This window comes from Peromyscus maniculatus, chromosome 3, assembly GCF_049852395.1.
Source record: "Peromyscus maniculatus bairdii isolate BWxNUB_F1_BW_parent chromosome 3, HU_Pman_BW_mat_3.1, whole genome shotgun sequence".
Lineage (NCBI taxonomy): Eukaryota > Metazoa > Chordata > Mammalia > Rodentia > Cricetidae > Peromyscus > Peromyscus maniculatus.
The window spans coordinates 140,991,348-141,004,413 of NC_134854.1; the positions used below are offsets into that span (position 1 = coordinate 140,991,348).

At 46.2% G+C, this 13,066-nt stretch overlaps 1 protein-coding gene across 45 annotated transcripts in view; it reads right to left on the reverse strand.

The window, feature by feature from the left end:
• The window catches only part of Cacna1c (calcium voltage-gated channel subunit alpha1 C), a 658,960-nt gene that overhangs the window by 90,985 nt on the left and 554,909 nt on the right, over nucleotides 1-13,066 (reverse strand). For 14 of the 45 annotated variants that reach the window (XM_076567723.1, XM_076567725.1, XM_076567727.1 and 11 more), the window contains 9 exons: nucleotides 12,777-12,984; nucleotides 11,734-11,854; nucleotides 9,826-9,940; nucleotides 9,009-9,138; nucleotides 8,632-8,701; nucleotides 2,005-2,137; nucleotides 1,500-1,629; nucleotides 220-279; nucleotides 5-64 (listed from right to left, as the gene is read on the reverse strand). In XM_076567723.1, coding sequence (XP_076423838.1) covers nucleotides 5-64; nucleotides 220-279; nucleotides 1,500-1,629; nucleotides 2,005-2,137; nucleotides 8,632-8,701; nucleotides 9,009-9,138; nucleotides 9,826-9,940; nucleotides 11,734-11,854; nucleotides 12,777-12,984 — 1,027 coding nt within the window. The remainder of the gene's footprint in view (nucleotides 1-4; nucleotides 65-219; nucleotides 280-1,499; nucleotides 1,630-2,004; nucleotides 2,138-8,631; nucleotides 8,702-9,008; nucleotides 9,139-9,825; nucleotides 9,941-11,733; nucleotides 11,855-12,776; nucleotides 12,985-13,066) is intronic. The other 31 variants (XM_076567751.1, XM_076567743.1, XM_076567740.1 and 28 more) reach the window with 7 other exon arrangements.

Genomic DNA, 13,066 nt, shown 5'->3' on the forward strand with positions numbered 1-13,066 from the left:
TTACCTTAAGGATAATTTCTAATGTAAAGATACTAGTGAAGACATAGTCTGCATTGCCTAGGATCTGAAAAATAAGCAGAATTGGATTAGTGGCTCTGAGAGTGCACCCACCACCACCGGGAGCATGTGTTAGCAACAAGACAGACAGCAGCAGAGAGCTGGGACTGGCGGACAGACGGACGGACGGAGGAAGGAAGAGAGAGGGGGATGGGGCTTTACCTTCAGAGCAATTTCAATGGTGAAAATGGTAGTGAAAACAATGTCAAAATAAAACAGAATCTGCAAAACAAAAACAAACAGGATGGGGAGGGGGGGCAGGACACAAGCAGGAAAGGGGAGAGGTCAGTGGATGTTCACCAGAAAAGGAAAAGCACTTCAAAACAAGGTGCATCCCCTGCACACCACCAGAGCCTTTCCACGTGGAGACAGGCGAGGAGACAGACAGGAAAGACTTCCCCACATGAGTCCCCACTCAGGGCTGGCGCAGGTGGCTCTGCCTTGGTATGGCGTCTGCAGGCAGGTAGGGGGAGCTTCCAGGGCAGGCCTCAACAGGATCCAGGCCTCAACAGCACCTGTCTGGATGCTTCTGTCATCCACCCAATTTACTTACAAACCCAGAATAGACCATGGGATGTTGGTCAAGAGAGCAGAGAATGGGTTTGCTTTTGCAGGGCCACTTGAATGCTCAGCTCTCACGTGGCTGTGGCATCCCATGTCAGAAGAGGACATTTACTCTGCTGTCATGGCCTTGGGCCCTAGGAAGGAGGTCCTCCAGGTCAGCCCAGGCTGAAGACAGGCTATAGCACTGATATTTGATTCCATCTTGGGAGATGGACCAGGTCTGAGGCTACTCCTGCTGACTCAGCAAGACAGCCTGGAGCGGGCAGAATCCCAGAGCTGAGAACTTCGTTTATAGACATGGCTTTAGAGAGTGGCTCTTTTCTCCATGCCTGTGTGGCTGAGATTTAATAAAGCTTTGGGATTTTGAAGCAAATTCTTATTTTATATTTAATGTAGAGCAATTCTTATTTTAGTATTTCATGTTGATCACTAGAGCCTTGGGTAGCTCCAAACAGATTTACTCTTGAAGACTATCACAGTCCTTATTTTTCATATAAGGTTAGCCTTACCATTGGCACCTAATTGCCAATGCTCCTTCTAAGTCAGAGGGAATGGGAGCAGGGCATGAAACCAGTGGCCACATTGTTGACTTACAGGCAACTTGAGCTTCCTGGGGAACATCCACAGGCAACAAGATGCCTGACCACTGTCCATTATCAACTAGCCAGATGCATTTGGGTACATGCTCACTTGCTCAGTGAAAACTCCCAGGCTGGGTTTTCTATCAAAGTCCTAATCTCTTAAAGGACTCTTCGCTGTATACGGATTCTGAGGTTCAGAACAGGCCTCCTAACTGAGCAATGAAGTCAGCAGCAGAAGCCGTGGGCCCATTCCACACTCAGAAGGACAGGGTGCAGAGAACAAAACAGAGTGCATACATGGTTCCTGAAGGAGGTGTGCTGGACGGGGTCCTCAGCAGCCAGAGAGATGCTGCTGAGCAGAATGAAGAAGAGGATCAGGTTGGTGAAGATGGTGTCATTGACGATGCGGTGGCACTGGAGGCGGAATCTGTGTGGGAAGGAGGGAGAGGAAAGAGACGTCAGGAAAGGTGGGGCACCACCTGAGCCTCAGGAGCCTGTCTCCTGGGTCCTTCTAATACACAGACAGGACAATTTCAGTACTGCTGAGCTCCAGAGTCTTAAGGTAAACGGACTCATCAGAGGTAACCACTGGCTGGCACACAGGAATTCACACATGAAATCCCGGGGGAGGAAGTAAGCACAGACCAACTGGTTAGCAATTCAGGACTCTTCTGACTTGGTGTCTCCACATAAGTCGTGGGGAGCTGGGAGGACCTAGGCTTCTCCTGTAGGTTGGATACAGTCTTGTGCTAGGTTCGGATCCAGGAGGAAGCAGCTTCCTTTCCTCGTCATTCTTACACACCTGTTGTTTGGGCTGAAGATGAAAAACGCACTGGCTTCTGGCATGGGCACTGCCTTTTCCTTAAGGTGCAGCTCAGACAGGGGCCGTGGCCGGGGCCCCACTGGCATCTCAGGCTCTTCCTCATCCTCTTCACCTGTAAGAAAGAGCAAAAGCTTCATTCTCACCTATGCCTCCTTCCAGACCCATCTTACTGCAGGATCAAGACATCACTGGTGCCTCTGAGCAGTAGAATGCTAATCAAGGCAGATGTTCTGCCCTGCCCCATGAGGCTATCAGAGGCTTTGCTGGAAGAATATAGTATGAGGGGCTGTAAGTAGGATGAAAAGTATGTTCTAAGTTTGTCTAAACTGTTCTGGTTTTCAAACTAAAAATCCTATATGCTGTAAAACCCCCTAATACTGAAAAAAAAAAGGATGATTGGTTGCCTTGGTTGAAAGGTGCTAGAGAGCAGGCTGGGATGAAGCCCAGGCACTGCCCAGTGTCACCCACTCATCTTAGGGGCCGATGAAAACAGGGGATGGCTCAGTTGACTTGTGGAATCCCTCTGGCCAAGTCTATTCTTGACAGTCCCCTTGATCAAATGAGGGAACTTATTACTGTTTGGTATCTAAATTTACATGGCCACAAACTGCCTTCTAAATATTGATCTTTGTGCCCGAAGACCAACGCTACTTTCAGCTGTAATCAGAGAATCTTCTGGTCGCAATGGGGGTAGTAAACACAGAGAGAGGCTCATGGTTGCTGTTGGTGCCGAGAATAAGCTACAGTTGCATGCTTAGTCTTAAATAGGACATTTATATCCAAGACTCAGGGAGCATGAGAAAAGAATGGATGGAAGGAACATGGGAGCCCAAAGGTAGGAGTAAGGGTTGTAAAGCGCTGTCTTCTGGGTATGACAGCCACTGCAGGTATGATCCCACGGCAGCTGAGGTTGCCTCTACTGGGAAGAAGAGACTCATGGGGCCCGACTTCTCCATGCTGAATTATTGGCTTCATTGGCTTCTGGGGGAGGGGCAGTCATTGCCATCAGCTGAATATCCATGGAAGAGCCTACCAGGCTCCAGTGGACAGCTCCAGTTCCACACTCACACAGGGAAGGGGGTGTGTACAGCAGGGGTGGAAGGGAGGTGGGAGAGGTGGGGGTGGCGATCAGAGTAACCGGAATGCACTATATGTTATAAAGATATAAAATTGTCAAAGAGCTAATTTAATTAAAATTCATTTTTTAAAAAACTGAACAAATTATACTTCAAAATCCAGGAGTTTTCCTATGATTTCCCAGAAAACGAGGCAGGGATAGCCGAGCTCACACAATGACAAGAGGCCTTTGGTCCTGATGTTGGACAATGACATCAAGTGGAGGCCTTCCTTTGCTCTTCTGGCCAGTGGCCAGAGCTGAGGGAAATTAAAGTCAGACAGTTCCTCCTTAGCTTGCCTCACAGCACCTATGAGGGAAGGTACTTCTGGTCAAATGTTCTTGGAAATGCACCGCCTGGGAAAGGTAGTTCGCAATGGCTGTCATACCCAGAAATGCCCCAGAAAATGCCCTCATCTAAATCATGACTCCATTGCTTTCTGAGTAATTCTTCCATTGAGTCTCCCAGTGCTCAACTTCTCCTCTGAGGAATAATAGTAATAGTACACAGATATTTCAGAACTCGGTCTGGCATGGAGCTGAGGTTACGGAAGTGGCAGCTCTCACACTGCCGTCTCCATCCATAGGACAGATGCAGAGCAAATGAAATTAGTGTTCAACATCTTTCTCAGTCTCATCCTGCCTGCTCTGAATTCCTAACAAACCATCTGTTCAAATCCAATCATTTTCTGGCCAGTAACTTCAGTGAGTTGTCTAATATTCTCCAAAAGTCATGCTCACCCAGAATTTCAGAGTCTGACCTTAGAAACAGGATCTTTGCAGATATAATTAGTTATGCTGGACTGTATTGGGCCATACATCTAACAATAGTTGCTCTTACAAGAAGGTCTAAAGGCACACACAGGTTAGAAGGCCATGTGAATGAAGACAGAGGCAGAGATTAGCATGGTAGGTCTACAAGCTGAGTATTTCTGGCTACCAAAAGGAATTAGGAAGAGGCAAGCAAGGATTCTTTCCTTGCAGAAGGAAAACGGCTCTGCTAACATTTTGATGTCAGACATATGTAAAAGTGTGACAGAATCAACTTCGTTTATTTAAGGTACTGATGTGTGGTTATTACTCAGGTTCCAGGAAGCTATAATACTTTGTGCTTTGGCCTAGGCTAAGGCCCTCCTTCTTTGAACTCCCCTTCATTGCCTTTTCTGCAGAGCTGACAAGAATGTCAGTGCAGAGACATGAATATGAGACTTGGAGGGGAAAGGGAGAGGGAACTCATTGGGGTGGGAGGGAATCAAGAGAGGGTAGGGAGATGAGAGTAACCAGAATATATGTTATGAAATTATCAAGGAATAAATTTTATAAGAATATTCATTTAAAATTAAATTATACTTAAAATTAAAAACTAAAACAAAACCCAAACACCTTCTAGCACTCATGAGGTATAGGCAGGTAGCTCTCCATGTGAGTTTGAGGCCAGTCTGGTTTTTACACTAAGTTTCAGGCCAGTCAGAATTACTCAATGAGACCCTGTCTCAAAACAAAAAGCAGAAAACAAAAAAAAAAATCACTAAAATTCTAACCAATTAAACAAACAAACAAACAAACAAACAAAAACAACCCACCTGTATTTTCCCATTGGATCCCCAGAAAACATATGCTGTAGAGAGTAGTGTTGTGGAATATTATTTTAAGATGTGTTATATTTGTTTATGTTGTGGAACATTTTTTTTAATGATGCAAAGATGTATTGCATTCTTTTATGTTGCATTTGTTTAACTCTGTGAAGCTGTGTTACTTTGCTTATCTAAAACACATGATTGGTCTAATAAAGAGCTGAACAGCCAATAGCAAGGCAGGAGAAAGGAAAGGCAGGGCTGTATGGCAAAGAGGATAAATAGAAGGAGAAAAAGAGGGATTGAGGGTGGATGGCCCAGCACTCGGGAGGCAGATCTCTGTGAGTTCGAGGCCAGCCTGGTCTACAGAGTGAGATCCAGGACAGGCACCAAAACTACACAGAGAAACCCTGTCTCGAAAAATGAAAAACAAAAACAAAAAAAAGAAGGATTGAGGAGAAATCTGGGAAGAAAAGAACTAGGATCAAGAGAAGGAAGAGGACTCCAGGGGCCAGCCACCCAGCTATATAGCAAGCTATGGAGTAAAAAGTAAAGAAAGGTACATGGAATAAAGATAAAAGCCCAGAAGCAAAAGGTAGGTGGGATGATTTAAGTTAAGAAAAGCTGGCAAGAAACAAGCCAAGCTAAGGCCAGGCATTTATAGTAATAATAAGTCTCTGTGTGTATTTATTTGGGAGCTGGGTGGCGGGCCCCCCAAAAGAGCAAAAGAGTCAAAAGAGTTAAAAAACAAAAAACTACAGAGTAGCCTTCCCCTCAGTGTCCTGAGTAGCTGTGCTCCAAGGAATGACCTCCCCATCCATCCCTCTGTTATATCCCAAGTGCTGGGGCTATATGTGTGTGGTACCACATCGGTTTGATGTGGTGCCCTTGTAGTCTGTGGATAGAACCCAGGGCTTTGTGATTAAAGACAAGCATTCTACCAGCTGAGCTACACCCCCAGCTCAGGAGCCTTTAGTTTTGATGATGATTAAATTTTCACACTTTCTTTTTTTTTTTTTTTTTTGGTTTTTTCGAGACAGGGTTTCTCTGTGTAGCTTTGCGCCTTTCCTGGAGCTCACTTGGTAGTCCAGGCTGGCCTCAAACTCACAGAGATCCGCCTGCCTCTGCCTCCCAAGTGCTGGGATTAAAGGCGTGCGCCACCACGCCCGGCATAAATTTTCACACTTTCTTAAGAAACAGAACTACACATACCCACCCATGACCTATGGAGCCTTGCCAAAGGCCCATGTGACTCTGCCAAATGACTTTGGACTTCAACCTCTGAAACTGTGAGTGAGTCAGAGCCTTTCAGCCTTACGGATTCGCTGTTTTTGATATTTCATCACTGACAGTAAGCTGACCAACATAAGAACAAAAGAAGTAAAAGGACCATGAAAAGTGTCTACCAGAGGCTGAAAAAAGCCAACACTCTATATTCTGCTCAGAACAATACAGCTCAAGATCATTGCCACAGACATAGGAGGTCAAGCTTGGCTCAGCTGAGTATGGGTGTGGAAAGACTCAAATACAGCACACAGTGTAGACAGGGCTGCCTCCTACAGGCTATACTGGCTGGGAATGGGCTCTTTTCAGGGCGCAGAGTGGTGTGTTTGTTTACTGTCATTTCATTTAAACTGTAAAAAAGCAGATGCAGGAGTAGAGGCTTGTAGTGTGGCTCTCTCTGTCTGCTTTCAACATCTACTGACATTTGGCTGAGGTAGCTTTACTTATCTTTTCTGCTCTCACTTTAGGAGATTGTTGAAATGTTTTTAAAGCAACTTCCAAACACTGCAGACTCTAGACATAAACATTGTAGTATTTTAGAAACAGAATTACCACATTATTATACTAACATGATTAACAAAAATCTACTTAAAATAATTTAGTCCCTAGTCCATATTCAATTTTCTCCCAATTATCTGAAAAACATCATTTTAAAATAGGATTAATTTATTGGGGACATAGACAAAATCTTTCCATTGCATTGAGTCAATGCTTCTAGCAAGTCTTTAATATTCTGCACAGCCTTCCCCATAAGCCTTTAGGGTTTTCAGACATCAAACCCTGGACACACTCTGCTCTTCATTGTGTGAGCCACAGACACCAAATCTTACTTCCCTTGCAGGGAGAAGAGAGCAGATGGGTGGAGGAGAAAGGGAGCTGCTTCCAGGGAGGAGGCCTAGAGCATCTTTGCAGACCCAGCAGAAAACCAGAGGAGGGAAGGCAACATGGAGACTTAGCTTTATTTAACAACATGGCTTTCTGCCGCCTCCCCGGGGTTACCAGCCCGATACAGTCTGACCTGGCTGGAGAAGAAAGGTCATTACAATCCTCAGTCATTTGCTGTGTGTTGCCTTCAAGCTTGGAGTTTGTGACAAATGGGCAGCTTGAGGAAGCAAGCCTAGGGCTCATGGTGGGATGGGGCTTCCAGAAGCTGGGATGTAGATTGTGTGTGTGTGGGGGGGGGGGGGGGCGACAGCCAGAGCCTCCGACCTTAAAATCCTCTGAAAGGAGACTGCCTGTCAAGTCATGCATCAGACAGACGCACCGAATCTTGTCAGCAAGAGTTCCTTTTGCGACAAGAGACCTGAGAGCACTTTATGGAGCCACAAATGGGACATCTGTGATGGCAGCTGTCCTCATAGTGAGCAATGCCTTCTGAGTAATGACAAGATGGATTTTGGATTGACTATTATTAGGTGAGCATAATGCAGCAACATATGCGATACTAAAGTTGACAGTGACAGCAGCGCACGTGGCGGAGTGAAACCTTAAACACAACGGAGGCGTAGGAGCCCGGCTTCCTAAACTACGGGTCACGGCCCCATAGGGGGACTTGTAGCTGCATCTGGGGGTTACAGAAACTTTGCCCATAGTGAAAGGCTTATGAATGTGCGACCACCAACACTGAATTCAGAAGCAAAGGCGAGAGGAGCTGAAGTTGCTTCCGGCGGCAGCACCTGCTGGCGCTTCACACAGCTTCAGTGCGGCCTGGGTTCTGAACACCCAGCAGGCACGCACCTCCACGGGGCATGCTACCACCCCACGCTAGGCCAGCGGACACTGCCCGAGACATCGCCACTCCGATCCAAAACCATTGCTTATCATAAAGTACACACCGAATCTTCTGCTGTTGCAGATACACAATGGTTTGATTGTGGGAAACAGGCAATATTTTGCTACCATTCCTCAAGTGTGAGAATCAAATGATCTCTCGATTTTAACAATGACTGTTTGAGCTGCTGACCTGAGTGTCATTAAGAAAAATCACGAAATGAATTTTGGCTGGGGATTAGAATGACATTTCTAGCAATTTCTATATCTGGCCCTAGACAAAGGTCTATTGTTTGATACTGTTTATGTGAGATAGTATTCTTAGCACTGACAATTATAAAATAAAAATATTGATCAATTTTGAAAAATGTTGAAGATGCTCTGTGACCTGCAAAATCAAACATTCAGCCAAGATTTGTGTCTTTATATAAAAATAAGTCCATCTATCTCATTAGTACGAAAATTTGCATTAGTCTTTAATAACTGGTAAAACAATATGTATATTAAAGAAGTACTTTATGATAAATTTTTTTCATGACATTTGCTACTATTAGAAAATATTCAATTTGTATCCTGCATACTTTGTCCCCCCTTTTCTTAAAGAATAAAACAGCAATTTAAAAAAGAATAAGTCAAAGTAATTATAATTCAAAAAGTCTTCCTCAAATATGGTATTATCTCAATATTATTATGAGGACACCAGGAAGAGCATTTCCCCTAGATGGCAAGTTGGATCCAGACATGAGATGCTAGTGGTGAAGGTGTTCATTGAGGACCCTTGTTCCATGGTTCCCAGTGTCTGGCCACTCCCACACAGCTCCGTCTCCACCCACTGCCTTTCAGTCCCAGGTAATGCAATAGTACCTGCGGTGTCGGGGTTGGAGTGGGGACTCTTATCCTCATTTTCACTAGGCTGGAGGTCATCCATGTTGATCTAGGTAGGCAAGGGAAGAGAGGAGAATTCAGTTAGATGAGTGCCAGGGTTTTCGGGCTGAGAGAAGCCTTGGAATTACATCAAAGTCAGGCGCTGAGCTTAAAAAAATGCATGTGTGTCCCCGTGGCTTTCAGCTCCCTTTGGAACATCAGAAAGGCCAAGGTCCACCAGTGTGTCTTTTCCTCCCTTTCTATTCCATCTGCCACTCTCTTCCTCCCTCATCCTTTCCTTCTTTCCCTTTCCTTCAGGTAAAGAACGGGAAGACTCCACTTAGTGATGTTCCTTGACTCCTAAAGAAGCCCCTTACCTTGGTAGTGGGTGGGGACTCTCCATCTGCAGTAATGGACTTCAGCTCAATTCTCTCCTCTTTGGTCTCCTCCACTGCTGGCTTCTCCATCACCTCCTGTTTCTTTTCTGGGCTGGCAGTCCTGGCCGGTCAGCGGGAAAAAAACCCAGAAATGGATGTTTACTGGAATGATAGTGGACAGTGTAGACAGGAACTGCTTTGTGGTCTTCTGGGGGCAGCATGATCAGCCCTGGGGCTACATGTATTATCTTTGCCCAAGGGAACATCACACGTGCAGCTCCAGTGTAAGTATCACAGGGCTGGGGCACCCCTCGCTCTGTCTGGCACACATTTGACTTCTTCTAGCCACTTAGTGGCTCCCCTTTTAAATCAGAGGATTCTGGGTCTCACTTAGGATTCTTAGAGGATCTTGGTTCGGGGTCCAGCAGAGGCATGACATATGACAGTCTTAGCTAGATAATTATGGGATGGAATATAGAACCTTATGTTGTCTTCTTAATACCCCAATGGTACAAAAATAGTGAGAAAACATCGTTTTCTGAGCTGGAGTTGTGTTTTCTTGTGAAGGCAGCTTCCCCCTATCTCCTCCTTGTGTTTCCATGGCTTCTCTTCCCAAGGATGGCCCCTCACTTCCTGGACTGGTGGGGGAAGTGCAATGTCTTTGCAGAGACTATATATAGCAATGACTAGGAGCTATGGGAGAAGCCACGTTATTGTAGAAGCTTAACTACAGTCCATTTCAGCCAAGATGGCCACTGGGTGAGCACCATCCCCTTCTCCCACCAGTGGGGATGACATTCTAAGCTTAGAGGGTTACCTGGCCAGCTTCTTTCTCTCCTTCTCTTCTTCTTCCTCCTTTTGGGCAGAGGTGAGGCTCTCAGCATCAGCCAGGTTGTCCACCGCAATGGCCAAGAACACATTCAGTAGGATATCTGTTTGTGTCCATTCTTAAAGAAAATGACCCTTGGTTTTGGGAAGCATGATGCCCACAGGAGGCAGGGAGAATACAAAGCATGCAGAAGTAACAGTTCCCCAGGAGAAACCCACTTGAGGGGTGGAGACCAGCCATGTGCCTTCTCCTCTTTCCCCATTAGCCTGCTTTCTGTTTGGAGTTTTCTAAGTGGCTGAGACCAGGTGGGCTTTGCAGACGGGAGCAGGGCAGGTCTGAGGCATCAGGCCCCACCTTGCTCTTTAGTTGCTAGGTTTCATTATCCATTTTACCACTGGCTTTGATAGGCAGCAGCAGCATCTCTAGCAGATTGCTCTTAAGACCCACTCACATAACAGGGCACTGAAGAGGTGGCTTGGAACCCCTATAGGTCTGTATATACAGACACCCTCAGAGGGCCTGATGAGAGCTGGACAGACTTCAGAATTCTTACTGAAGTGGTCATCTGTCTGTCTCTCCTACCCTACCAAGCCCTGCTTTTCCACAAACAGAAACACTATGAACCAGAGAACCACAGAACCAAGAAAGCATGGCTGGAAAGGTCTTGTTTGTTAAACCCAATACCCAGTCCTGGGCACGTATAAATTCACACCACTTCCTACACTGAGCTACACAGAGAGGGGTTTTCTCTAGAAGACTACTGGCTTTTGGCCCTTGAATCTGGAGCACAGGAGGGCCCTTGTGTGCATTTCCCCAGCCAACTCACAGAGACCCTTTAAGCTTGCTTCCTATTATCCCAGTGCAAGAATCCCTTATCAGAATGCTTGAGGAAGATATGGATTTCAATTTATCTTTCAAATTTTGAAATACACATGATGGGATTCATCTCGGGAATAGGGCTCCAAATATATTTATTTTCTATACATCTTTTACACATACTTTGACATCAACTTTATACAAACCTTTAATATTTTTGTACATGAGATAATCATGTGGTTTTTCTACCTAATACAACCTGTAGGCACTAAAAGGTTCCAGATACTGGGTTATTGGATCACGGATTCTCAGCCTGTCTTGCACTGTAAGTTCACAGAGGAAGAAGGCCTTTGATGTGCCAGAGGCCATCCAGCTGATAGAATGCCAATTTTGTCTTCAGTTAGCATAGTGTTCTTGATTTCTGAACTACCCAAACTAAGGGTTTCACTTAAGTTTGGGGCTAGAGGTATTTCTGTCTTATCACCAAGCTCTAGACTCCACTCTCACAGGCTCAGCCAGTGGGAGAGAAGAAAAGCCTAGGGTTGGAGGCCCTGGGGTCCTGTCCCTGCCTCTGATCAGGAAGGAGCTATCAGGAAGGAATTGGTAGTTTGTTCAGCTCTGCCTACAACGTTAGCCCCAAGAACACCTTCAAAGGGAGGAAACTGATCAATGCACAGGGTGAAGCTCTCAAGTGCAGTAGCTCTGGAGTAGCCAGGGCACACATCTCCAGACATAGTACATCCTAGTCTGTGTGAGTTTGGCTACGGTCCTTGGCGGCCTCATTCACGTCATGACCAGAGCACACCTTCTAGTGAGGATGACCCTGAAGTGTGAGTGAGTTCAGGAGTGTGTGGTTCACTATCCTGTGTCCCAGCTGCAGCATGCACCCAGACCCACACCATGACTGAAGTGGTTCTAGGCCAGGACACATTCCCTTCCAAGAGTGGTCTTGCCCAGCTAGCCTGTGGATGGGCAGCCACAGCACAGAGCCCCAGCCAGGGCCTTGGAGCACACATATGGCACTGTGCTCAAGGCCGAGTGGGATAGCAGGGTTGGGGCAGCATCAGCATCAAAGGATACAATTTCCACAGATGAAGAGGATGATGAAGTAAATACAGACTAACATCCCTGGAAAAGAGGGGCCGCCATAAGCCATGATCCCATCATACATCACCGAATTCCAGTCCTCCCCGGTCAGGATCTGAATGACACATTCCCACCAATAAGGGACACAGCGTTAGACCAACAGCAAACCCCCAAACTCCCCTGCCCTGCCCTGTCCCACTTTGTTAACAGAAACGTCCCGAATCTCATTTTGACTTTTCTTCCCTTATTCTGGCTCCCAATTATTCTTGGGGACTACAAGCCTGGGCTAGTTAACCCCTACCACAGAAAAAGTGCATGGCCATTAGCATATGAAAAAAGCTTTGTGATCAACACATTATGTTGCTCTTCACATATAGTATAAGAGACGGCTGCCATTAGTTCCCTGGGTGGCAGGACCAGGCAAATATGATCACGAGGACAGTGACTGGCTATACCCACGCCTGTTAAACATAACCATTTGGTACCATCATTAAGATTTAAGCAATATAAAATATACACAGATTGTTCCCCTTTATCTATAAATAAGTTTATTTTGAAACTCAAATACATGTTATTCTAGCTGTCATATGCTGAAACATTCATGAAAGCACAACCCTGGACCAGCTGTAATTCTTCCAGTGGCAAGGATGCTTGAGCAAGGATGCTGGAGAGTAAAGGCAGGTCCTCCACCTCCCCACAAGGTCAGTCTACTTTTCTTTCTGTTTTGTGTGTTCATACAGGTTTTGTTTGTTTGTTTTGGCTAATGGGTGCCATGGCCACACAAACATTTTTAAACCGGTCAATTAGATTGTTACATCCTTAGTCTACCCATCTATGCAGCTAGCTCCCTGGAAGGTTGAGAGACAAGAAGCAATAGGAAGACCTCCCAGGGATGACCTAGGCTGGCATTACAGCCAGTGAGAGGGTCCTGCTTTCACCACCCCACCTTTTCAAGGCTCCTTCTTGCCCACCTCCCACTTCACTACTGAACGACCCCCGCCCCCACCACAGTGAGAATGGCAGCAGCGTGTCCGTACCTGAAACACAGTGAGGAGTGACTGTGGGAAGTTGTCAAATGTGCTCCTACGCGTCTGCATCTCATCAAAGTTGAACTTCCCTCCAAACAGCTGCATCCCCAGGAGGGAGAAGATGATGATGAAGAGGAAGAGGAGCAGCAGCAGGGAGGCGATGGAGCGCACTGAGTTCAGCAAGGACGCCACGAGGTTGCTCAGGGAATTCCAGTACCTGGGGACAGACACGGAGTTCAGCTGCCTGTCCTCTGCTGCCCTCCATCGGCCCTCACCTGTGTGCCCCTGCTGGCTCTAAC